Source organism: Hippopotamus amphibius, chromosome 10 (genome assembly GCF_030028045.1).
Source record: "Hippopotamus amphibius kiboko isolate mHipAmp2 chromosome 10, mHipAmp2.hap2, whole genome shotgun sequence".
NCBI classification, from domain to species: domain Eukaryota; kingdom Metazoa; phylum Chordata; class Mammalia; order Artiodactyla; family Hippopotamidae; genus Hippopotamus; species Hippopotamus amphibius.
The window spans coordinates 107,336,970-107,364,370 of record NC_080195.1 but is presented as its reverse complement, the minus strand read 5'-3'; the positions used below and the strand labels follow the sequence as shown (position 1 = coordinate 107,364,370).

The 27,401-nt window shown below is 46.2% G+C and overlaps 1 protein-coding gene across 2 annotated transcripts in view; it reads left to right on the top strand.

Annotated features, from left to right (window-relative positions):
• The window catches only part of RUNX1 (RUNX family transcription factor 1), a 242,881-nt gene extending 216,549 nt beyond the window's left edge, over positions 1 to 26,332 (top strand). For both annotated transcript variants that reach the window (XM_057696964.1, XM_057696965.1), the window contains 2 exons: positions 16,939 to 17,100; positions 22,349 to 26,332. In XM_057696964.1, the coding sequence (XP_057552947.1) occupies positions 16,939 to 17,100; positions 22,349 to 22,824 (638 nt within the window). In that variant the 3' untranslated portion in view covers positions 22,825 to 26,332. The remainder of the gene's footprint in view (positions 1 to 16,938; positions 17,101 to 22,348) is intronic.
• Positions 26,333 to 27,401: the final 1,069 nt, after the last annotated feature.

The window sequence follows — 27,401 nt, the reverse complement described above, 5'->3', positions numbered from 1 at the left end:
CTGCCCACCTGCTTTGCTCCATGCTGGCGGCCCACCCAGAAAACCCCTACCCCTCACCCCTTCCACCTCCCCCAATCCTGTCCCAGCTCTTTCAGGATATCTTCATCCCCACCAAGGACCAAACTGATCCCCTCTCCACTTCTGGACCCTTCTGTCGGGACCTCTCACTTCTCCTTCTCCCTTCCCCGTACGTGTGCGTTGATACCCCACAGATGGGTGCACGTTTGCTGCTTCTCCAACTGTCATGGGCTCCCAGGAGTGAGCACCTGAGAGAGATTTCCCTCTGTGCTGCGAGATCATCCCACCGAGGGATGCCCCTCGGACAGTCCACACGGAGCCCCACCCAGCTGCCCTCTCTCCTCCCCATCTGGAATCACAGTTCCGAGAATAAGTTCTCCTAGAAGTTCCAGGCAGGCAGGAACTCTCTCTCCCACATCTCCAGACCCCACGACCCTGGCCCGGATCTCCAGGGTAAGGGTTCAGCTGGAGTCACTGAGGAAGCATGTTCCCTGCTTTCAGGATTTGCAGGTTTTAATCTCAATTTCAAAATTTCCTGCCCCAAACGATTCCCTTCCTCCCAAAGTACCAACTCTCGGTGCTTTCGTTTCTTGCTTTCGTGATATGTTCTTTCTCCACTTCCCAGAGCCCAGCTGGACGCCAGGTAACAGCACACCTACCCCTCCCTGGGCCCTTCCTCTCCACTTTTATGACGCAGAGGAAAATGGGGAGTCTCTATGCTTCTTAATCTACTGCTCTCGTTACTTTCTACAGCTTCTGTTAACTAATGCTAGAGAGCTACCCTGTCCCCTCCCCATCCAAGTCAAACTCTCTCGTGTCTTCCTTCCCATCATTCAGCTCCTCAGCCAGCTCACCTAAGCCTGTTATTCAAATGCCTGAATCTGGGTTCACATGTTTAATTACAGATTTGAACCCCAAGGTAAGACTAGGTTGTTTGTCCACTGCTTCCTCATAACACCCTCCCCCCACCACACCACCATCTCCTCGGCACCTGTGTTCTGCACCCTCCTCCTGTGTTCAGGTGTCCCCGTGTAGCCTTCTTCCCCAGAAGCATCCCTAGATTCCTCTGGGTTCCAGCACTTGCCAAACCCATCCTTCCAAGTTCACTCTTTATCTTGCTAGCTCTTATCTTCCCACCCCTGATCACAGCCTCTTGCCCAAAGTGACCCACTGACAGGCCTCAGGACCTCGGGTCCCAAAACACTGAGAGCTTTCACTGCTGCCACCTCGACGGCTTCACTCTGTGCCTGACAGGACTACGGAAGTCCAGGTAACCCCCTCCCCCCAGGCCCCCTCTCACTGTCATAGTTTTCAGCTGGTAGACGAAGGACAGTTCCAACCCATCTGTTGGCCCTGCTGGTCTCCATCTGAAAAAAATACTGAAGTGTGGACCAGCAGCGGGAAAGCCATTTGCACCCCCTCCTTATCAACCTTCCTTTCTCTCTTGCCCCCTCTCCCTCGGTCCCTCAGTTCCAATCAAGGGGGAGGTACTTCAGGCATGCTGTTGAGACTGCTTTGCTATTTTTTTCAAAGACGGCAGGAAGCTCCTGTTTATTGGAAAGGTTGTTCATTTCCAAAGATGTTACAGAGCCAAGCAGCTAGCTATAGGATGATTTCTCGCTGCCTTTTCTCGGGGTGGTACACAATACCAAAAGAATAAACCAATGAGAGAGAGTCAGTGAACACAAAGGGAGAGGTTATAATAGGCTTTTGTTGGTACTTGCATTTTCTTGTTGAAAAACAGAGTAAAGACCCCGAGGTGCTGAGGTGCGGACAGAAGCCTGATGTTATCGGGCCCCTAGAAATCCTGCCTGGAGTCCAGTGGCAGGTAGGATCCAGAACTCGAAAAGACAGAGGCAACTGGTCTTGCTCAGTACAAACGGTGCTTTTAGTCTGTCGTAAACAGCCTGCGCCCCAGGGCTCAAATCCTTCAAAAGTTTGCCTAGGTAATTGCGTTTCATTGCCGTCTGGCATGTGCTCGTCTGTCTAATCTGGAGGTTCAGACAGCCAGGCCAAAGCTTGCGAGACTGCAGGAGAACGAGCCCATGAATTTAATCCACTTGAAAGACAGACTAATACAAGTGCGCCTAACTCATTATTTTAAGTGATGTGAGCAGAAGAGGGTATGGCACTTTCCATAAAAGGGTTTAAAATCAGCACGTTGGTTGCAGCCCCTTGGCAGTTGAAGGCTATTAGGAGAAAAGGCAGAACCAGGGTGACAATGTGATCCTTGCTGCCCCCTCCGTTTCTGGAAGCCTGCCTCCTGCCTCCCGCGACCACCCCCAATACACGGTCGGGGGGCGGGAGGGAAATGGTACCCTCCCTCCCTCCCTAATTTCGAGTTGTGTTATTCATGATTTCATAGCAGCAACAGATATCAACTTTTATTTGAGATGTAAATGGAGTAAGGGCCTCCCAGCCAGCCCCACAAAGCTCAGAATCCCAGATCTGTTAGCAGGAAAAGGTACCCCTCCCCAGCACCCAAAGGGTACTGTACTTGCAGATTACGTGTGTGTGTGTGTGTGTGTGTGTGTATTTTTAAGCTTAGACCAGTTTCTTCGTTTTGTCAGTATATGGTAACTAGGTTCAGGGGGAAATGGCTTCAATCATCACACAGTAAAAGCAGCACTCTACAAAGAACAAGAAGGTCTGTCCCTGCCCTGTCATTAACTTGCCATGGGGAACAACAGGGAGTCACAGTCATCTCCCCTTGCCACGCTTCGGCTTTCTCCGACATGGGGCTGGCTCAGAAAGGCTCCGAGGTTGCTTTCCGCTCTCTCATCCCATGAGATGCTGGAATGAAACCTTAGAAATGTTGACAGTGATTTGCATCATCATCTGGTTACATGTGACTCATGCCTGGGTAGCTCGGGAGAGGCAAGCGCTAGCCTGTCCCTTCCCAGGTGGCAAAGCCGACGGTCAGCTCAGGAGGGATCTTGTTGGTCGTTTACACCTGCCTCACCCGGGGCTCGGCACACCAGCTCCGATTCTGGGTGCCAGGCCGGGAGACTGTGAGAAAGCGGCTGTCCCAAGCGCTGGCGTGGGGACAGAGTCCTGGCCACAGCATGACGGCAGACAGATGGTCTCCAGCCACCTCTGGGTTCCCAGAAGGGCTCCAGAAGGTGCCCGCTACACCCCTTATCTCTGCACACCCCTCAGTTTCATTTGTACTCAGCTCAGGGCACGTGCTGCGTTAAATTTCTCTGAGTCTGGGGGCACCTCTGAAAGTCACGGCATCTGGCTTTGTCATCCTGGTTTGACATGGGGGAGGTGCGTGCCTACCCTGGGCCGGGTTTCCCTAAGGCACCACTGGCATTTGGGGCCGGATCATCCCCTGCTGTGGGGAGGGCCATCCTGTGCACTTGGGGATGTTTAATACGACCCCCTGGCCTCCACCCACGAGATGCCAATAGCATCCCTTACCCCAGTGGCAACAACAAAAAACGTCTCCAGACATTGTCCGGCATGCCCTGGAGGAGAAACCACCCCTGTTGAAACCCACCTGGGAAATTCACAAGAGCTCAGGCGGTCCGCACAGGATATCAGTGTCGGACACAAATGGCAGCCCTTTGGGCCTTTATCCTCAGCAGTAAAGCAGTGCTGACCCTTGACTTCTGCAGGCCGCCTGGATCCCTGTTCTCCGGGGTCATCCCTGTTGCTGAGCAAGAGTTTCAAATTGTCTGCTCTCTCAAACTTGGCTTTTAATTAAAAAAAAAAAAATCTTCACTTTAGTCCAAGTCACTAAAAACCTCCTGCTTCTCTGAGAAAGGCTTCCGTGACCTTGTAAATCAAAGCGGTTCTCTGGAGGGAGGTTTCCCACTGCTGGGCTCACAGTATCATCTTTCTCAGGGTGACCTCATCTATTAAAGTATGAAGGTTGTATTTGAAATGCCATTTACTTTCTCTAAGTCAATACATGAAGCTGTGGATCTTTAGATCATCAGAGGTCTGCTTATTACCCAGAGTTGTGTGTGTGTGTGTGTGTGTGTGTGTGTGTGTGTGTGTGTGTGTGTGTGTGTGTGTGTGTGTGTCAGTTTTTAAATCGAGGTCTGTGTTGGAGTTTAAAAGAATTCCGGCAGATTTCCATTTGCCTTTCTGAATCAGAGTTTGGGGTGATGTTCCTCTGTGAGTGTGGATTGCCCCCAGATGAATCTGACTTTATTAGTTTGCGTCCTTTGTTCAGAGCACCAGGGATGAGCTTATGAAAGCACACGCGGCTCTTATCTTCAAAGGCCTCCTTGATGCTGCGAAACTCCACCTCAGCAACCTGTACCACTCATCTACCGCCATCCCAATTAGTTCATGTCAAGGGCAGTTCTTTGGGGGGTGTGCAATGGCTGCAGACTTAGGTGAGTCGGCTCCTTTTGTGTGGATCTGGTGGGGAGGCAGGGGGAGACCACAGGAGGGGCAGGAGGCTTCCACAGAGGAAGCTGATAGCGATCCCCCCTCCCCTGCTCGCAAGTCATAGACCCCCAGTTATCGTGGCACAGGAACCTGCCACGGAGTGACCAGACAGCGCACCTCTTTCTCCTCACTGCTGCTCCAAGGGCAAATATCCCAGTAGTCAACGATTTTCAAAAAACAAAGAGAAGCGTAAGGGAGCCACTTCTCCGGGGGCTTTTTAATGTATGGAGCAGGCTTGCGTTGAAGACATATAATAAACACTACTCCTGAAAAAGCATGTTTACAAAAAGTGAACCAGAGCTGGTGGGGCTGGAGGGTGTCAGGTTCAGGAACGAAGCAGGATGCTGGGCTCAGGGCTGCCCGTCCCGCCATCTCCCCGAGGCCACCGACAGAAAAGATGGGAGTCCGTGTGTCTCCTGTCCCCAGCGCGGGGGTTAAGGGCCCTCCTTAAATGAGGAGAATAGGCTGCCTCGATGTGTCATTAGTTCAGGCGCAGCGGAATGGGAGGAAAAAATGCATCGGGGCCAGCTGGGATGGCAGTGCCCTTTAAGAGCGAGAAACCCATTGCTCTGGACATCCAGAGACTTTCCCAGAGCTTCGTGGACATGCAGTGTTGGAGGTGAAGGGCCGGCCAGGAACCGTGCAGTGCTGGCTCTCCCTCGAGGCAGGTGCAGGGTTCTTGTGCCCCGGAGAAAGGATGCTAGAGGGATGCAGACGGGTGATGTCCCAAGGGGGTCTGGCCTCCTGGTCCTGCTGCTGGGAATCCCAGGAGCCCGGGCCTGATGTTTGGGAAAGGAAGACGAGGAGCGTGCACATCAGGAAGGGAAAGCTGGGACAGGCCAGTGGGGACAGGTGGGGAGGACAGGAGAATGCGAGGCAGCTGCTGCCTTGGCCAGCAAGAGTGTGGGAGGTGGGGGGGGCAGGCGCTCCAGCTTGGGGGTTACTGCACTTCAGGCTGGGAGTGTGGATAGAATCTCTTGAAGAGCGGTCGCCATTCAACCTGGGTCCCAGCCCCGAAGGTGAAGAACCATGCGTGCATCCTCAATTTGCAAGATTCAGCTTTTGGTTTCTTTGCTGCGGCCAGCAGGTGCCTTCCGCAGGGTGGTCGCGGTGCTCCCTCTGAGGGAGGCTGGTTCTTGGCGGGAGAAAGGGCTCGTGTTTCGTTTCGCAGTCTACGTAGGTGCTGCTGGAATGGTGCACATGTCAATGGTGAAACCATGTCTTCCTGGGTGAAGGGCTGGGAGCGTTTTGCACCTTGGACCTCCAGCCAAGGCCAAGGCAGGTCTCGTCCTGGCAATTCCATGGGGCTGTGCCTCCCCTCCTCCCTCACGTGGAGCACTGGGGCCTGCATGGCACCGAGTGGGTCCTCTGGACACAGAATCTTTCTCTGAAGGGACGGGGAGAGAAGATTTGGAAGGAGCCAGATAGTGCATTAGCAGTGTTGGAGTCAGGATCCCGTTTCACCCTCCCCTAACCCCCCTCATAGGTGGGGAAACTGAGTCTCTGAGGGCTTAAGCGGCTTGCCTTAGCACACAGTGAGTGAGGAGCAAGCCAGGGGCTCAGTCCTCATCTCTCAGACTCCAAAACCCTGCCCTTGAGCCTTTGCCCAGGCCCTCTCTCCCTGCGGGGCAGCTCAGGAATGAGGTTCCCAAAACCTGGAGATGTTTGGAGCCAAGAGAAACCAACGGATAGTTCAGCTTCTTTCATGTTCTCTTTTAGCATTCTCTAGATGGTACTCACTGCACGCCTTTTTTCCCATTCATATGAGTTCTTCCTCTGGTTTCATTGGAATGCTATGCTTCCGAGTTTGCTGCTTAAAATCAGAGTGTCCGGTGTAAAATCCAGTAAGGATGCATTAGAGTGCATGTCAGATAACAGCACAAGACAGAGGCTGCTTGGATGGGCTTTGAAGTATGTGTGGGCTACAGCCTGGAGCAAGAAAGTATGGTGGAATAGATTTGCATCATGACTTTACGACAAATAAATAAACCTCACAATACAATAAAATGTGTCAAAAGGTCTAACCTTTTACAAAACCGCCTAAGTGCTAAAGTAAAAAGTTTAGCACAGAGCTGGGTGGGGGGCCTCAGAGGAAGCCAGGCTGCAGAAAGGCCTCACGGGTACTTGTTTGTGCATCAGATGTCCTTCCACGGCAGCCTTAAGAGCATCCTCCAACTGACAACTCATGGGGCAGGGGCGGTCATCCTATGGCCCCGGATCGCAACGATAACATCACTCTTTTTTTTCCTGCCTGCTGCCACCCTGAGGCATTTCAAGGACCCTGGCAAAGCTTCAGCCACGCTACTTAATAGGATCTGCCCAAGGGACGGCTGTTACTGTATCTACTTAGTGGGAGTGATGGCTGCTGCCTCCCTGGGAAGTCCCGTAGGCTCCCCTCCGGCCATCAGCACATGGTCAGCTGGGACTGCAACTGCGGCTTGGCTCTGACAGTCTCACGCCCTGGGTCACGGAACAAGACTCTCAAACCTGCACAGTCCCCTTTATAGCATGCGCTGCCCTCGGTGGAATGTTCCTTCATCAAATCCAGTTTCTTTAGCTGTGGGCAGTCCGGGGGGTGCTGTGTCTCTCCCACTCATAGCTGCCCGCTTTGCAGAGTCAGTAATTTGGCTCCTGTGAGTAAGGGTCCTCATTTCCTGCCGCCGAGGGCTGGGTCCCAAACCAAAAGCTACCTGAGATTTCCCAGCCCTCGACAGGTATCTCTGGCTCATGCCTTTCGAGAACCAGCAAAGAAGGCAGAGGTGCAGAATAAGTGGCTGGGGACAGAGAGCCATCTTTACCCTCCATATTTTGAGATTCTTGTTGGTGGAGACAGACATGGAGGAATGGACAGAAATTGGCAGGGCAGTCATGGAATAGTTTGAATTTGCCCGTGATGGCCTGGCCTGACGGGAATTTCCCCAGCCAGTCTGCAGAATCAGTTTGGGGCTGGAAAGTTGGGGCGGGGCAGCCGTTCAGAAAGTGAGGGTGCAGAAAATCTTTATGGTTAAGATGTCTGCCATGGATGTTTGTCTGACAAAATCCAGGGAAGTAATTTGTCTGCAGGGGAGGACAGAGCAGAGGGCAGAAGGTGCCTTCCTTTCTCTTGGAACCCAGACCCCTCCACCCGCTGTGACCTGAAAGCCACCCTCCCTCCGACTTAGGGAGGCAGTGCTGGCAGAGTATCAGAGGTGTTATCCAGACCCCCCGTCTTTTCTAGAAGCCAGTGACTTATCCCCAAACCCTGCCTAGGAGTCAAGTGTGCCTGAGTCCAGAGCCTTTTTCCAGACGTGGCTCAGACTGATCTGGCCAAGGGGAGAGGCCTCGTGGTGAGGGCTGGACTGTTTCCCCTGGGAACTGTCTGGCAAGTCTAATGAGGAATCGCTCTTTGCATTTATAGAGCACCTTTCATCTGCGGCTCTCAAAGCTGCTCCACAAACAGTAATTAACTCTCACACCTGTGAGGCAGGTGAGTCTGGTTACCCCCATTTTTTGAGCTGAGGAAAGAGAGGTTTGGGAGGGAAAGGGCTGTGGCGAGCCGCCGGAGTTGGGGGCAGCTCTGATGTCAGGAACCAGCTTTCTGGACTCCCAGCGCCCTGACCAAAGAGCCGGGAAGCCTCTCCCTGCCAGCTACAGAGTACGCGTCTCCAAGGCAGTGCGGGGTAGGGACGTGGCCACACAGCTCCCTTCTGCCCTGCGGCAGGCAGCCTGCCTGCCACCTCCTGGGCCCACTGGTCAGCTCTGAGGTTGGGAATCCCTCAAGGCCCTGAAAGCCTTTAAAATGCAGCATCCCCAGGCAGGCCTCTACCCAAGTTTGGTGCTAGATGCTTCCCGACAGAGTAATTGCTGGAATAATGAATGCATCTTAGCTGTACATGACTAACCAAGATGTCTGCGGCCCGTGGAGACAAATGGTTGGCAGATACCAGAGCTCTTTCACAACTTCTCTTTTTCCAGGATCCAGAGCCGGTGGGAACTGACTCATGTTACCAGAGGGTTTCACTGATAGCAACACCAGGCTCATCAATGTCTACCTGGGCACTCTCGTAGGTGACCGCTGTTCCTGCTTATTGCTCTGCGGTACGCTTGTACTGCATAGGCTGGAGGAAACAGCACTTCAGACAGACGGTGGGACTCCCAGGGAAATGCCTCTTTCATAGCAGAGAATGACCCAGGCGCTGGGGCTGTGAAAGCTGAAATCACACGCTTCTGAAGGTAGCAGCGGAGTATCTGGGAGCACCCCTTTTGTTCACAGGGGAGCTCGGATCTTTCTTCCAGGGGTCCCAGACAGGGAGATGCAAGCCATCACCAGGGCTCGCCCTGACACATCGCCTTGGAAACTGACTCACATCTCTGAGTCCTGAGTCACATCCTGTTGTGTGTTCTGAGGCATCCAAGAGGGCATTACACCAGCTGCCCATGACTGAGGTGAAACTGGAGGGCACCCTGGGAACTGCCCTGCCACCTTCCAAGCTGAAAAGGGAGAAAAAATCCTCTAGGGAAAAAACCAGAGCCGCCCTGAGGGTTTATACGTTCACGACGTAGGTTTGGCTCTTTTAAAAATAGACACTGGGGCCCTGGCACATACATAACTGTCTGGTCTTTGTTTTTAAATGGCTCTGAAAGGTGACTGAAACATCAGGTCTCTAAAGATATCAGCTAAATAGCCAAGGAAAGGGCCTCCAAAGTCTAACTGGCAACAGAGCCCTCAACCTTCTCCCGGCCCCAGGCTGAGGGAAGGTCTCCCAGCATGTGTGTGCTGTTGGGGACCCAGGTTTGACGGTGGGTGTTAAAAAGCCCATAGACATAGGTGCTCAGAGAACCAGGAGGTATCTCTGGCCATCCTCTCCTATGGCCCTTTGCAAACATACAGCACAAAGTAGGACGTTTTAAACTTTTCGAAGAGCAGCTTTTTGTTTTGTTCATTTTCTGTCGTTTTCTTGTATTTAATTTACCTGACGTCTACTCTAATTTTTATTATTTCTTTTCTTCTGCTTGCTTTAGGTTTATTTTGCTTTTTTTCTAATTTCCCAAGGTGGAAGCTTATTGATTCTGAATTGTTCTTTTCTAATACGTGCATTAAGATGCTATAAATTTCCCTCTAAGCACTGCTTTCGCTGCATCCCACAAATTGTGATGTTGATTTTCATTTTGTTCAAAATACATTTTAATTTCTGTTGAGATTTATTTGACCCGTGGGTTATTTAGAAGTGTGCTGTTGAAGCTCTAAATATTCGGGGATTTTCCAGCTATCTTCCTGTTATTGACTGTTTAGTTTAAATCCCTGTGGCCTGAGAGTATACTCTGTATGATTTCTGTTCTTTTAAATTTTGTTAAGGTGTTTTTTATGGTCTGTCTTGGTGGATGTTCCTTGTAAGCTTGAAAAGAATGTGTTCCTGCTGCTGTTGGATGGAATTTTCCAAGGGTGTTCGTTGGATCAAGTTGGTTGGTAGCACTGTTCAGATCAACTGTGCCCTAATTTTCTGCCTGCTTGATGTGTCAGCTACTGAAAAAGGGCTGTGAGGTCTTCAGCTGTAACTGTGTGTTTCTGTCTCCCGGTAGTCCTATCAGTTTATGCCTCATGCCTTTTGACACTGTTGTTAGATGCATACACGTTAAGGATTATGATTTCTTAGACAACATTTTTCATGTAATTCTTTTTTTAAAATTTATTTTATTGAAGTATAGTTGATTTATAATGTGTTAATTTCTGCTGTATTCAGTTATATATGTGTATACACACACACACACACACACACAAACACAGTGTTTTTCGTGTAATTTCCCTCTTTATCCCTGAAATTTTTCCTTCTTCTGAGGTCTGTTTTGTATAAAATTAATACAGCTGCTGTTCCAGCTTTCTTTTGATTAGTGTTAGCCGAGTCTTTCTCTACCCCTTTACTTTCAACTTGAGGCTTTATATTTAAAGCTCCTTATAGACAACACATAGTTGTTTGTTTTTAATTCATTCTGACAATCGCTGTCTTTTAGCTGGTACAAGTATTAGACCATTCGTATTCAAAGTGATTATTGATATAGTTGGATTAACATCTACCATGTTGGTAACTGTTTTTTTATAATTTATTTATTCATTGGCTGCATTGGGTCTTTGTCGCTGCACATGGGCTATCTCTAGTTGTGGCGAGCAGGGGCTACTCGTCACTGTGGTGCACAAGCTTCTCATTGCTGTGGCTTCTCTTGTTGCAGAACACAGGCCCTAGGCACACAGGCTTCAGTAGTTGTGGCACACGGGCTTAGTTGCTCCGTGGCATGTGGGATCTTCCTGGACCAGGGTTCAAACCCATGTCCCCTGCATTGGCAGGTGGATTCTTAACACGGCACCACCAGGAAAGCCTGGTAACTGTTTCATATTTGTTGCACTTGTTCTTTTTTTCTCTTTTTCTGCCTTCTCTGGTTTTAACTGAGCATTTTATATGATTCGATTCCATTTTATCTCCAATCTTGGCATATCAGTTATACTTAAAAAAATGTTTTTAGTGGTTGTCCTAGAGTTTGCAAAATATATGTGTAATGAATGTAAGTCACCGTCAAAGAACACAAGACCACTCCTCCCTCCTCATTTTCTGTCATTACTGTCATTCATTTCACTTACCCATACCTTGCAACCACCCAATACATTACTGTTATCACTTTAAACAGTTATCTCTTGGATCAGTTAAGAACAGGAAAAATAAGACTTTATTTTACCTTCATTTATTCTATGATGCGCTTCCTTTCTTTATGTAGATCCAAGTTTCTGACATATATTATTTTCCTTATCCCTGAAGACCTTTTTTTTTTTTTTAACACTTTCTGCAGGGCAGGTCTGCTGGATAAATTAGCTCAGTTTTTGAGAGAATGGCTTTATTTCTCCTTCCCCTTTGAATGATAATTTGGCTGAATATAGAATTCGAGGTTGGTAGCTTTTTTCTTTCAACGCTTTATTTACGTTTCTACTTGTGTTTGCAAGGTTTCTGAAGAAGTCTGAAGTGATGCTTACCGTTGTTCCCCCAACCTTTTCTTTCCAGTTTCTTTCAAGATTTTCTGTCTTTGAGTTTTTTGCAGTTTCAGTAGGACATGCCTAGATGTAGATTATTTGGGTTTTTTGGGGTTTAGTGGGGTTTTTTTTGTTTGTTTTGTATTTATTTTGCTTGGTGTTCCCTGAGCTCCCTGGATCTGCAGTTTGGTGTCTGTCATCAATTTTGGCAAGTTCTCAGCTGTTAATACTACAAATATATCTTCCACTCAGTTTTCTACTCCTTTTTCTTCTGGTATTTCTACGATGCATATATTACACCTTTTGAAATTGTCCCAAAGTTTGTGGATGTTCTAATTTTTATTTAGGGTTTTTGTTTTTGTTTTCTTTTCTCTTTACCTTATATAATTTGGAAGTTTCTACGGACATATTTCAATTTCACTGGAATTCTTTCCTATTTCACCGATTCTTTCCTCACTCATATCCAGTCTGTTGTTGAGCCCATGAAAGGCTCATTTCTCATTTCTGTTACAGTGTTTTTCATTTCTATAATTTCCTTTTGAGTCTTAAGAGTTTCCATCTCCCTACTTAGATTATCCATCTGTTCCTCCATGCTGTCTTCTTTTTTCAGTAGAGCCCTTAACACATTGATCAGTTAAGTTCCCTGTCTGATAACTCCTAAATTTCTGTTATATCTGAGTCTGGTTCTGATGCTTGTTTTGTCTCTTCAGACTGTTTTTTCTTGCCTTCTGTTGTGCCTTATTTCTGATTTGGCAGCTGGATACGATGTACCAGGTGACAGGAACTGAAGTAAATAGGCCTTCGGTGTGAGATTTTTATGTTCATCTAGCTGGGAGTTGGGCCATGTTTAATGTTTGCTGTAGTGGCAGGTGCCAGAGGCTTCAGATTCCTCTAATGTCCCTGTTTTGTCTGTCTTTGGGCTTCCCTAAGAACTCTTCCTTAAATAGCCTGTCTTGCAGCTCCTTCTTCTATAACCCACTGTTATTATACTGGATCCCACGAAGAGCTGGAGGAGCTCCTAAATGAAAAACCCATGAAAGTGTCCCCACCTCACCCCCATACACACACACACACACACAGACACACACACACAGAGGAATGCAACCCCCAGGAATTTCTTACTCTCACACTAGTCTATACTCAGCCTCCAACAATTCATCAAAATTACCATTTAAATGTTCCTACCAGTTCATGGCTCCAGTGGCTTCTGCTCCCAGTAAGCACATCTCAGCATACTTTTCTGTATCCACCTGCCTCTCAAGACTTCAGGGTGGCAGTTTGCCCTATGACCTCAATTCTCTGATAGGTCCAAGAAAAATCATAGATCAGGTTTTTTATCTTCTTATAAAGATAGGAGTGATAACTCCTAAGCTCTTGACATTTCAGAGCTGAACTTGGAAGCAGCAGAACATTTTGACTTGAATTATTTGATATTACTGCATCAAAGGGCAAAAACACAACTCTCTTATTACATGATAATATGCCATGGGTGACTCTAAGCTCACCACTAGCCTCAACCACCTTATTCCAAACTCCCCCCTTCTCTGACGGCATTTCAAATGGAAGGGAGTGGGGCCCAGGATCTCAGGAGAGGGGGCTGTTTTATCCATTACTTGATGGATCAAAAAGCTAAAAATAACCCATCATAAAAATGGCCCTCAGTAAAGCTGCCACATCAAAATGTACCCTGGAAAAAACAGGATGCAGACATACTCAAATTTAAGTTTTCTAATCCAGTAGTTTTTTTAATGGAAACATGAGTTGGTTGAGATTGTATCCTCACCTTCTCCATCCTTACCTCAAATCTCCAGTTTTCTTGCCCATTTACCACTTAATCTCCTGAGTCCGGTTCCTCTCCAGTGCTGAAGACTCTGCGTGTCAGGCCTTTTTTCAGTGAACAGAACAGTGTTGCCTGAGTCTCATCTTGGAGCAGGTGTGTGTGGCCTTACCAATAAATATCAGATAAGTCCCCTGATATGTATTTCTTTTCCTTTTTAGTAATCTAATCATAAAAATTACCAGACTTATTGAGCATTTAATATGGCCAGAAACTGTGACGCCCACTGTATATATGGCTTATCTCACTTACCCCTCACTATTACCCTGTGAAGTAGGAAAACTGTGTATCTGAGGAAATAAGGGATTTGCCCTAGGTCGTACAGCTAGTTTACGGTGAAAGAAGACTTCAAACCAAAATCTGCATATCACTTAAATTAGGTGCGTTCCCTTGTCTGTTCCTCACTTTGGTAGAACATGGCATATAGTAAACACCATAGGGTTCTTATCTCTAACTTGGGAACAGCTGTTTGCAAGTCCAGTTTAGGCAGGTATCCAGTTGTTCACTGGATACAGCCCCCACTAGCCATAACTCTGGAAGGCAAGGACTATAATCCACTCACTACTGAGTTCCCAAAACAGTGGCCCTAATAAAGCAAAAGAGTTCACTGGCAACATGAATGAATGAGGAAGTGAATAACTTCATGAGCCTGGAGTGAATGAATGAAGTGACTCAGCATGATGATTAATGCAACAGGAAAAAGCCTTTCCAAGCATCATACAGTCCTGAGATCTTTACTAATATCAGACTCTAAGTTCCAATGGGACAGGGACCATATTGGTCTTACTCATAAATTAGCACATGCCTGGCACATAGTAAGTTTCAATAAACTTGTTCTTTTTGGTGGATTGACCCATCAGAGGCATTCCCTTCAAGAACAAGCAGCCCTCCTCTGAAGAATGATGGGCAGCGGTGCTCTTCCTCAGCCTATGACTTTTTTTCCCCAATAACCCCCATCTTATCCCTGTCCTACCTCCTCTTCCTACTTCCTGCTTCTGGGAAGCAGAATACACATATTAACTATTACAAGCACCATTCTCCACCTCGCCCACCCACCTGATTCTCCCCTAACTCTGTTTAACATACAAGTTAAGCAGAGAAGTACTATTTGGGACCTGTTGGAATTAGGATCCTGCACTGTCACCACTAAAGATCATCTCCTTTCAGAGATGAGAATAAGAAAGTGTAACCACATAATCCAGGGTCATCACACAGAGAGGCCAGAGGCCACTTCTCCTGCCTCTCCGCCCAGTGCCCGGGTGGCCCACAGTGCTGTCATTTCCACACTTGCCTTCGTGTGTTCACAGTGGCCCAATCATGGCAAGAATGGTAATTCAGTAGTAAACTCAGCATAAATCATATTACTGGCCCTTCCTTTTTTTTTTTTTTTTTTGCTTGGTTTTGGTTTTGTTTTACTGAATAATCCACATAATATTTAGAAGAAAACACACAAAACTCCGACATGAGAAGCTCTCCATCACCACCTTCTGGCCCACCACTGCCAATGAAGCCAGACACAGTTGACTGTGGTCACAGATCAGGGGCCACTAGGTTTTTAGGATTGTCCCCAGCCCCACCCCCAGCACTGGAAGGCTGAGTAGTGGTGTGCAGTAAGAAGATACTGAATTTGAAACCCTGTGTTAAAAAAAAAAATCATGGAACCTGGACTTTAATCATAAAGATCACTTTACCAAAGCATATTTTTAAAAGGCTGTGAAACATTATGCAACGTTTGCATGGTTTAATTATAAGTTTAGAAAAGCCTAGCACAACTTTTTCACTACAGTAAAACATGACAGAGCATGAATCATGGCATAATACTTTATGCTTACTGTGGTTTCAGACATGGGGTTAGGGGTGCTGGGCTGTCTACACAACAAGGCAAGAATTATTGTACTGCAATTCACACCCAGAGGGCTTTATGACAATTATAAAACCTCTTTTGTTTGCTTTTTAAATGATTAACATATTTGAGTACTATATATATTCACTCAGTAAATATGTGTATCCAGGACATACGCATGTCTTATAGAAAATATCTGAGTATATAATTTTATTTTCACTTGGAGCAAAATACTTGTAGCAATATGGGAATATTAAACCACCTGCTACTGCTGTTTGCTTTCTATTACTGGAAGCACTGTTCGCTGTAAGGTTATACAGGATCTCTGACTGCAGTTGAACACTTACTTTCCACTGAGTCTGGAATGGACCAGGTCTTTATCCCTTGTCATCCCCTCAAATTCTCTAAAATTCAGAAGGAAATGAAGACCTTTCTTTAATATTAGACTTCTAATATTCGAAGTTAAAATACCTCCCCAGGTTTTTTTAAAATTAAAAATTAAAAAGTCAGTTATTTTAAAGAAAACAAAGAAGCAGATCAGTATGAGAGAAACTGGAGAAAGGGCTGTCAGGAGAAGATGAGGAAGGAAGACTTGGGTCTCCAAATGCCTCATTCTGTTCTCCACTCTGACAGCTTCAAAGGCATAAAAGACAAAGGAGACTTTAACTGCTGGAAGTGAAAAGCCCTGGAGGGAGCAGATGTGGATACTGTATAACGAGTAGGAATAGCTCATTTCTTTATGTCATGACACACATAAAACTCACACCTGGCATTTTCCTAAGGGACTTTGCTCTTCTTATATATACTCGCAGCATCATGAACCCCTGGCTATGAAGACCCTTGGGAGTTAGTGTAGTTTGCTGTCACCTTTGTCCACAAAGAATATGGGATACAAAGAGAAAATGAATGTTTAATTCTAAGACATAAATGTAAAACTATCTCGTGCTAAGACAGTGGTCGATTTCTACATTTCCTTACACATTTTGCCTAAGAATAGAAGGTGTTTTTTTTCCCTCGTCCCTTTCATCTGCAAACAGTATGATGAGTTTGAAAACTAGGACTCCTATGAATGCTGGAGTTAAATTTACAAAATCCTTCTTACCTAAATCTTCTAAAGTCAGATTTTTGTCTCTTCCCTGTCCCAGGCCTCTTTTAATGGCAGTCTGTAAAATACTTGCTCAACATTCTGCCCTTCAAAAGTTGCAAACTTGAGGTCTTGAAAAAAGATGCAAGACATCTCTGTTAGTCTGGGTTGACAAAGCCAGCTCTGCACTGCCAGGTTTGTGAACTAGTCATCAGGCCTCACTGCCAGTTTCCCAGCCAGACTTTCTTTTCCATTATCCTTGGAAGAGAGTTCACCTGAACAGAAAACTTAAAAGCCACAGAATATTTTTGCCAAAGGTACAAAAAAAGACCCAAACCCTTGCATTCTTTTTTGCTTACTGAGTACAGAGACACAGGTGACCACCCGATAATGATAGCTGTAATTACTGATACAGCTGGACAGTCAGTACGTGTGCTAGGTCAACAGTTTGAACGCTAACTGGAAAGCATAATCAGCTCCTCTCATCATTAGTGTGACTAAATAAAACCTTTGAAAACAACAGTTAGCAGAGGAAAATCTTCAAGAATCAAACATAAGTTATATTTCAGTATCGTTTGGGGGGGAAATCATCAAACAAAAGCAAATACTTGGACTTAAGGAGGCTTATTAAACATAGGTTAACAGGCCACAGACATGTATAAGATTTAAACAAAGGTAGCTGGTTTTTTATTAAAAGATTTTATTTTTTTAAATCCTGCCCCTCTCTCTATGTAACTGACCTCCCTGATTCTCTGCAGATACAAGGCAGATCCAGCCATCCCCACCATGGTCCTACGATCAGTCCTACCAGTACCTGGGATCCATCGCCTCTCCTTCTGTCCACCCAGCAACACCCATCTCGCCTGGACGGGCCAGCGGCATGACAACCCTCTCTGCAGAGCTTTCCAGTCGACTCTCAAGTAAGCTGCTTGAAAATACACTGTGAAGTCTGGCTGCTGTGGAAGGTTCTAGAGACCAGATGCGATGCATGAAGGGGGTGGCTGTCATTGTTAACTGGATACAATACAGTTTTAAAACAAGGCTGTCTATCTCTTAAGTCCAGCGCCTGTGCACTGATTTTCCTTGACACTCAGAGGCAGAGATTATGGATGTGGAAGTAGGAGTGGCTTGGAAAAAGTGGATTCCTTGGGCATTTTGGGGCACTCACATTTGGCAGGCAAGGGTGGCAGCTGAAGGGTCAATAATAGAAAAAGCCAAAGTTGTCAGTTTCTGGAACTCAGATGGGACTGATCCATCTTGTGGTGGAGAGCTTTCATAGGTCACGTGAACAGTGCACTAGGGCACACGTGGAAGGAGACACAAGTCTACCCCAATGGGACACTTCCCACGACGGGCTGCTCATACCAGGTTAGGGCAACGGACTGGAAAGCTCAGCTGCCGTGGTTGGCATAATTGTTGTTAATACTAGTCATTTAACCTGTGAGACCTTTGGGCTTGGCACTTACCTTTGCTCGTGGGCAGGGAAATCAGAGTTGCAGAGAAAAATTCCTTTGTTGAACGCAAAAAGAAGCAACTCCCTGTTAGGGGCTTTGAAATTGGAGCTGGACCAAACTGTGAAAATACTTCAGAGAACTTCAGCATTGGGAAGCCTGCGAACACACTTCTTGTGTGTTGGGAGGAGGGCGGCTTTCTTTGCTTTTCAGCTCCTGAGATCAGATTATAGCAGATTAGGGGCAGGCAAAGGGGCAAAGGCCTCGCGTCTGCCATTTTAAGTACTGTGTAATGTTGTGTTTTGCGGACAACTGTGATTACTTGAGATTTCCACAAACACTTTAGCTTCTTCTCAGAGCTTCACGGAATACCTCTCAGCTTCTCAACAGCAGCACCACTGACATTTGGGGCCAGAGATTCTTCGCTGTGGGGGGCAGGCCTGTGCATTGTAAGACTGTCATCAGTGTCTTCGATGCCAGCAGCACCCCCCACACACACACACCAATGACAACCAAAAATCAGCAGACGTAGAGGGCTGACGCTGCCCCTCAGTTAAGGACTGTCTTCTTGGACGCGGTAGTGACATAGGAAAGCCAACTTAGTTGCCCAGTTTCCACATTTTTTTTGGCCACCGATGCCAAGAATCTCACGGCACCTGCTGGGCTAAGGAGTTAAGGGACTCGTGTAGGAATTATGAAGCCTATTCAGCTCGTTGTTGTAGAAGCTCTGCTCCCTCAGGACTGGTCTGCTTCCAAAGGCACTTGTCATCTTTCATTGTTTCTTTTTGGTGGCACTGCTCTGCCCACTGGCTATGGCCTAAATCTGAAGCACAATTTACTGTTTTCCTTGGAAATGTCCCTGCTGTGGGTCTGTCCCTTGGAATTTATTTCATACATCTTTGACTTGGTCAGCACCCAAGATCATTGGTACCTTATAGTCCAAGAACCCTAGGGGCCAGCTGCTCCAGCTGACCAGTTCAGATGTAAGAGTGACTTCTTTTTTTATAGGAGTAACATGTGCCCTCCCACATCCCATCTCACAGTTATACTTCTGAATAGCCTGGACTTCAGTTAGTCAAGGAGCAATGGAAGGGCATTTTATGGCATGAGGGTATGAAGGAGATAAAAATCAAGTCCCATTTCGGCACCCAAGCATGACCCTGTGGCAGAGGACAGCATGGGAGACTGCTTTTCACCTAGGCAGGTCTCCCGCTGAGAAACTGAGCCCGGAGCCCAGGCCTGAAAAGTGTTGTCATCCGCCTGGGGGCAGGAGGGGGCTGGGAGACTTTAAAAAAAAAAAAAAAAAAAAGTGGCTGCTTTGAGAGCCTGCTTCCCTTGAATCCCGCCCCCACGCTCGGTGCTCTGCCCTTCTCCCCACCCCCAGCCCCACCTGGGCTTCCTTCTGCAGGAGAGACTTGTGCTCTGTGTCTTTCTCTTTCCTTTGCAGACAGACTCCACACCTTGTCTGGAAAGAGTTGTCATCTGGACGTTTTCTTCTTTCTTTTCTTTTCTTTTTTAAATGATGTTTAGCTGCCAACCTGGGCGACAGACAGCATGCATTAATCTGAGTCATGCAAAAGATCCTTTTAAGGCAGCCATTATCTGCTCAGGCTGTTTAATCCTTTGGGGGCAGTGGGAGGGGCCCGGAATGGGACTGCTTTCATCCACGTCAAGCTGCAGAATGAAGACTTGAGCTGTCATGGCAAATATTTAGCCCCATCGGTGGGGAAACATTTCCAACCAAAATACCTATACCGCCTAATCCCCAGACTGCCTGCTCTTTAAAAGCTCCCTGTGAAGATCAGGGGTCCCCACCTCTGCCCACACTGCTGTTGAATAAGGAGCCCCAGGCCAGCCAAAAGGACAGATGAGCTAAGGCTGGGTGGGTGAACTGTGCGTGATGGGTGGGACTTGCTTGGTAGGGGACGTCAGATCGGACATGAAAATGAAAACAAGTATTTGAATAGGTCACTTAAATCTGAGCCTACCTAGTGGGCCAAAGTTGTTTTGTTATCACGGTGTGTGTGTGTAAAGGATAATTTGGCCAAATGGGTGGTCTTTTGTAGTGTGGCATTGCTACTGTGTGGGCAGAAGAAGAATCACAGGCAGCATCGAAGATCTTTCAGATATTCTGCCCACAAGTGAGAGAATTATTTTCCCCTGACAGCTGAGACCGTAACATCATTCCATTACTTATGTCCGTGACAAATCACGGGCTCACTCGGGATTCCAGTAACTTGCCGCCATCACCAGGTTACCACATAGTAGTTGGAACAGACTGGCGGAGCATGTCCAGACACCGTCATGAAACAGGGTGACCTTTCATTCATTTTCCAGTGGATTCACCTTTTTGTCTCAGGGCAAATGAAGCAAGAGGAATAAGGGGTGGAGTCATTTATTTGTGTCCGGAGTATTGCATCAGATGACAACAAAGTGATTGTATTCGCCTAATGCTTCTCCCTGGACTATAGAAATCTAACTGGAAAAATGGAGTAAAGCTTTCTGTTAACTCTCAGGCCTGTCACGGCTCTCTGTGTGAACACAAACAAGTGACACAGGGCTTGCTCACAGATGGCCCCAGCGGGCAGGGACAAACCCTGTGGAATGAGGTGCGGCCTGGCTTCAGGACGAGCTAGAGAGTGTCCGTGGAAGGGCAGCCCTAGAACCACTGTCAGTTTACAACTTTTTCCCTGCCCACATGTCTGACTCGCTTTGAAAAGATTAACAGGAGTGTTTGTTTGAAAGTCAGACTCCTGGTTTCCTCATTAGTGGAGAGATTTGCTGCAGACTTCGGTTGTTTCTATAAACTTTAATTACCTCTCTGATGAGGAGTTTATCCCCTCATCACAGGCACCCCAAATTTACAGAGGAGTTCATTTGGTGGGAGGGAGGGCTGGGGGAGAGAGGGAGAGGGAGAAAGGAGAGGGGGAGGAGGGGAGAGGGAGGGAGAGAGAGAGAATGAGAACACTAGCTCTCCCTGTTGGAATAATAGGCTTGAAATATGAGGAAGTTGATCAACAGCCGATGCCGTCCAAAAACAGATTAATCCACCCTGGTAGCTTTCCTTTCAGAGCAAGCTTTTGGCTCTGTTAGGTTTCTCTCTGGGCCTAAACACAAAAGGACACAGGCCACATGCCATCTTGAGCTTGGAGTTATTTTGTATGTTGATTTGAGCACTGAATTCTAAAACATTCAATTCTTACCTCTGCTCTGTTTTGCTGCTGTCTTTTGGGTTTGCTCATGTAAAGACCACGGTCCTGGCCTGGTCATTTAATGAATAATTCTGAGGAACAGAAACTACCCCAGGATACCATCCTACATCCACAGTGGTGGTTCTCAGCGGGGGGGGGCACTTTTGCCCCCCTCACCCCTACCCCCAGGACATTTGGAAGGTCAGGAGTCATCCTCAGTTGTCACAATGGGGGGAGTGGGGGCACTACTGACATCCGGTGGGCAGAGGCCAAGGATGCTGCCAAACATCCAGAGCTGGCCCCAAATGTCAGTAGTGCCCCTGTTGGGAAACTCTGATCTGCAGGACACAGGAAACCCATCCTGGCACCCAAACCCCCTACTGGTTCCCCAGAGCTGCCTGTGGTTAAGGAAAACGCAGAAAGATGCAACAAAGGACAGCCAAAGCCAGTCTGTGAAACAGTAAATGCATAATCTGACAAAATGAGTTTTACAGATAAAGCTCTGCCATTCCTGGTAGACTTTCAACATATGCAAAAACGGAGCAGATAAATCAAAGTCCTGCAGCCATTCCTGTTAACAAACCAGTGACACATGTTAGAGAAAAGCACGTGAAATCGAGGCTGTGCTGTTTCTAAAAATGTGGAACTAGTCTGCAGGTAGATGTAGGGGAGAAAGAGTGACATGGTGGTTCATGGACACCCACTCCCAGTCAGTACTATGGCATGCATTAGCTTCAGCCATAGGAAACTGCCAATTATTAACTTTTCCAGGCCTACGGAAACAGCAATTTTCTAGGATTCAACCTAAATATTATGTATGATGTATTAAAATGTTATTACATATTAATATTGTTATGACAACATCGTGTTATGTATATATTCTATTAATAATTTTTCATGCATCCATAATATTAGTTGTTCTTCGAGTGTCATATTTTGTTATATATTATTATATTAACATCACCAATTAAATGTTCATTAATACTGATATGTTAACATATTAATTATATAGAGGGGGGCAAACTTTTTTCTGCAAAGGGCCAGCTACTAAATATTTTTGACTTTCTGAGTGTGACAGTCTGGTCCTCCAGTCTCTGCCATCACCATTCAACTCTGCAGTGGTGCCTTAGAAGAAGCCACAGATAATACATACAAGAATGAGGAAGGCTTCTTCCAATAAAACTTTATGAACACTGAAATTTAAATTTCATATCAAGAAATATTTTTATTTTTTTTCAACCATTTAGAAAAGTAAAACTCATTCTTAGACTGTGTGCATACAAAAATTACTGGCAGGTGGGTTTGCCAACCCCGGAGTTACAGCAACATTATGTTTACATGAAGCAAGTATTACATTACATCACATAGCACATTACACTGTTAGAGACCATGCATTACCATCTCTACCGTACCATCTCCCTGGGCAACGGCATTCTGGGTAATCCTCCTGTGGGCGGGCCGGCGGGGGAAGGGGCGTGGCCTCCCTAAACCCCCGTCTCACGATATCTTCTCGCACCACCCCGCAGCCGCGCCCGACCTGACGGCCTTCGGCGACCCGCGCCAGTTCACCGCGCTGCCCCCCATCTCTGACCCCCGCATGCACTACCCCGGCGCCTTCACCTACTCCCCGACGCCCGTCACGTCGGGCATCGGCATCGGCATGTCGGCCATGAGCTCGGCCACGCGCTACCACACGTATCTGCCGCCGCCCTACCCCGGCTCGTCGCAGGCGCAGGGCGGCCCGTTCCAGGCCAGCTCGCCGTCCTACCACCTGTACTACGGCGCGTCGGCCGGCTCCTACCAGTTCTCCATGGTGGGCGGTGAGCGCTCGCCGCCGCGCATCCTGCCACCCTGCACCAACGCCTCCACCGGCTCAGCGCTGCTCAACCCCAGCCTCCCGAACCAGAGCGACGTGGTGGAGGCCGAGGGCAGCCACAGCAATTCCCCCACCAACATGGCGCCCGCCGCGCGCCTCGAGGAGGCCGTGTGGCGGCCCTACTGAGGCTGCGCGCGCACGCGCCCTCCGAGCGGCTGGACGCCGTCGCGGAAGCGCCTGCTGGGGGCCCAGCCTCGCGCTGCGGGGGAAGCCGCGTGGGCCCGGCCGCAGGCGCAGGGCAGCGCGGCCCTGCGCCTGCCGTCGTTGTCTCGCCCCGGGCCGGGCCTGCGGGCCCCCGGCGCCTCTGGAGGCCGTGCAGTTCGCAGTGGCTGTTGGCCCATCTCAGATTTTTCTAACCTGACGCGACTTGAGGCTGTCCGCTCCACCACCCCGTGGACGCGTTGTAAGGCAAACAGGAAGATTCCCAGAGGGAAACTGTGAATGCTTCTGATTTAGCAATGCTGTGAATAAAAGAAAGATTTTATACCCTTGACTTCACTTTTTAACCAAGTTGTTTATTCCAAAGAGTATGGAATTTGGGGGTTGTTTTTTTTTGGGGGGGGGAGATGCAACTCATTCTGTTTGGCGTCTAATTCATGTTTTTAATTTTCTTTTCCAGCACCTTATAAATTGCAAAATGCGTATTTGCATTTGGGGTGGTTTTTATTTTATATGTATATATAAATTTGAGCTTGCTTCTTTCTTGCTTTGACAAATGAAAAAAATATGATTCCTTTTTCTGTACGTTTTATTTAACTTTTCTTTTGGACTTTTGTGTAGTTGTTTTTTAAGAAACAGCTACAGCTTTGGGTCATTTTCAACTACTGTATTCCCACAAGGAATCCCTAGATATTTATGTATCTTGATGTTTAGACACTTACTTAATGTGTTGATACTTTTTTATTATTTAAATGTACTTATATTAAGAAGAAAAATATCAAGTACTACATTTTTTGTTTTTGATAGTAGCCAAAGTTAATTGTATCACATTGCAGAAGGTTGGAAAAAAAGGATGGGTAATGTGATCACTTGGTTATCTAAATATTGTTTACATTAAACTCCCTTTAATGTTAAAGAAACGAGTTGGTAGCTAACGCAGCAATGTTTTTAGTAGGCTTTTTAGATACTGAGGGTCACTCCAAAGATCTGAAGTATGGAATTTTCTGCCAAGCTCAACAAAGGGTCTCATACCTGACTCCCTCCCTTCAGAAAAGGTGAAATCTGGTTCCAGAGGATTCGGGTAGATGCCAATGATTGCACCTCTGGAGAGGATTTATTTTCTACCTAGGAGTTTGCTCACTCCATGGCTTCTTGATAATGTCAGATACGCTTTGTAACAGAATAAATCCAAAGTCAGCTGTGTGGAGGAGCAGTGTTCACATGGAAACCGAATGAGCGAATTTAGGGGTCCCTTAACTGTGATTCTGGGGCAGAAAAGAGATCATCTGAATCCAGAGTTCAGATTTTTTTAGCTCCAAGAAAATATTCCTCTTTGGTACAACACCTGTTCGTTGATGGAGAACAAAACTTGTTGCTGTCCCCCAGGGCTGGGAGTGGAAGGGACTAGACCAGATGCCTTTGACAGCCGAAGGTCTCCAGCTCAGTTTTTGTAGGTGGGCCCAGCAGCAGGCCTGAACAAGCCAAATCCCTCCGTGTGCCTCAGTGGAGTCATGTGGGAGAGCATCCTCCCACCTGTGCAGGACCCCATCCCATGCTGCTCATTCACCACCCATCTTTGTGTTGCTCTCACCAGGCTGAGACCCTACCCTGTAGGGTGTGTGCACTTTTACCCGTGCATCAGCAGGACAAGAAAGATTCTGTCACTGCTGCCCATGGCTACAATCCAAACATATCCAATGTCACTGTCAATTTTATGGCACTATTTTTATTGGAGAATTTGGTCAGAATGCAGTTGTTGTACAGCTCATGAATACTAACTGCTGATTTTGACGTGTGTGCTCAAAATGATCTGGTTGTTATTTAATGTACCTCTTAAATTCGTTGAAATGATTTCAGGTCAACTCTGAAGAGTATTTGAAAGCAGGACTTCAGAACAGTGTTTGATTTTTATTTTATAAATTTAAGGATTCAAATTAGAAAGATCTTTGGCTGCAGGCAGCAAAACAGCTGGTCTTATTTAAAACAACTTGTTTTTGAGTTTTCTTATATATATATATTGATTGTTTTACACAGATGCAGTAGCACTTTGGTAAGAATTAAAGAGTAAAGCAGTTTGTGTTGTCAGGTCGTTCTTATCTAAAAAAAGAGCTAAAGCAGATCTTGGAGAAACTCAGAATATGTTTATTTTCATTTTAGGCATAATTCTCCCTCCACAACTCATTTTCATGTTTTATTCTGTGTTACATTTTTACAGCAAAATTACCCTTAAATATCAATAAATTTAAAACTTTTTATTTCTGAAAAGGACCATTAGCCCATTTACCCCAAATTGAGCTTAAATATTCTTTTCAGCACGTTGCCTTATCTGACCTGACAAAATGTTGGTTAAAAAATGAAGGGAAAAAAATATGTTTTTCAGTTCCGTTCTGGTACCTGAAGATATTCCAACTTAAAATCAGCCTAATGCCCTACAAGGGAAATCAGATAATCTCTCACACTGAAACTTCACTCTCAAAGCCATGTATAAGGAGAGCTTGTCACTTTGTCGTAGACCCACGGGTTTGGCCATTCAGAGTTTCACAGACCCTTACCAGCATACATAGTATTTAATCTTTCCAGAAAAAAAAAAAAGTCAAACCTTGGTTGTTTTGGAGATAGGTCTCATACTTAATGCATTTTCCCCCCTGAGGAATTCCATTCTATTGCCTTCAGGTTAAATTAAGGTGGTCCTTTTATCAGGTAGACCCTTAAGCCAATAAAGTAATAACTGGATGTATCTGGGAGCACTGGTCCAGGAGAAGAAAGATTAAGTAAGCCATCTCTACTGCTAGTTCATGCCTTTATTTATAATTTTAACATAGACACATATTTCAGTTCTTTTTGTTTTTCTCACTGTCTAAAAATACTTATATCTTTCTCCCTCTGTGCCCCCTGCAAATATCTCCCTCTTTGTCTCTCCCCATCCCTCCTCCAAATCCCACCTCTTCCCTCCTCCGTTCTCCAGCTTTGTATAAGGAGATAGCATGCACACCTATCCCAACACCAAACACAGAACAGGAGGAACTGCACTTTTCCTCCCTTTACATAAAGGAACATAGTGAGTCAGCCTTTCTCCTGCATATGGGTTTCTTCCAGCATAATGGAGACATTGCCAACCATTTTGGATCTGCTTGCTGTCCAAGTGCAGCAATAGAAGCCTTCCTGGGCAAATTACAGTGAGTTCACAGACAGCCTTTCTGTTGCCTAGGGTTTCTGCGCAGATAAACAGAAATGCTCTGATTAGAAAGGAAATGAATGGTTTCACTCAAATGTCCTGCAATTTAGGATTGCAGATTTCTGTCTTGAAATACCTGTTTCCTTGGGACATTCCGTCCTGGTGATTTTTGTTTTTGGTGTTTTTTTGTTTTCTGGGGGATGACATGTTTGGGGTCTTTTATACATGAAAAGTCAGTTTAACAGTAATATCAGAAAACATTTTTTACATCTGAACAAAATGCCTTTTTGTTTACCTGCAGTATACAATCTTTTGGGACTTTTTGTTTGTCTGTTTCTTTGGAGGTTTCCCTTCCCTTTAGCCGGATCAGTATTGATGAGGCTGATCACTTGGCTTTTTTTTTCTTCCAGAAGAGTTGCATCAACAAAGTTAATTGTATTTATGTATGTAAATAGATTTTAAGCTTCATTATAAAATATTGTTAATATCTGTAATAATTTTTTTTCAATTTTTTGTGTGTTTCTAAGAACATTTTCTTATGTTTGCTAAATACTGTAGACAAAAAAAAAACGCTTCTTTCTACTTTGTTTATTTTAGACTTAAAAACGAGCTACTTTTTATTCACTTTTGTAAAGAGCTAATAGCATGGTTCCAATTTTTTTTTAAGACGTTCACTTTTTGTTCTGGGGAAATGAATGTGCAAAAAAAAAGAAAAAGAACTGTTGGTTATTTGTGCTATTCTGGATGTATAAAAATCAATGGAAAAAAATAAACTTCCAAATTGAAATGACAATATAACACATCTATTGAAAAAGTAACGATGGGACGTGCACACTAATTGACTAGGCTCCATCTTGTGTCTATTTGTGTAGCAGTTACTGGATCTGTTCACAGAGCATCCTAGAAATTTGTGTGGTTTCTTTCTCCCTGGTACTGACCTAGTGAACATTTTCTGCAAGGGAACTGCCAAGCCTGAGTTTTAAACCAGATACTTTATGAGGGAACACCCCAGAAGCCCCTCTCCAAGGTGTTTCTAGACAGTGCAGGAGAGCAGACACCCCGTTATGCGTGGTCCACTCACTGCACGTAGTCGGAGTGGCCGCCCCCTCTGCTGGGAGCTTCCACTGGGCCCAGCCTGTGCAGGGCAGCTGGACTGCTGCTGCCCAGGAACCATTGGAGCCTTATTTTCTTTGTACCAAGTTTCTTATGTAAATCCAATATTATAACCAGTGAATGGCAAATAAACGGTTTGGCAACTACGTACACCATATCACATTGGTTTTTGTCTTTCTCTGAGATGGAGGGCTGGGAAGCCGAGCGAAGTCCCCTGCAACACACAGGAAACTGCCTTCAACAGGCAGCTTATAGT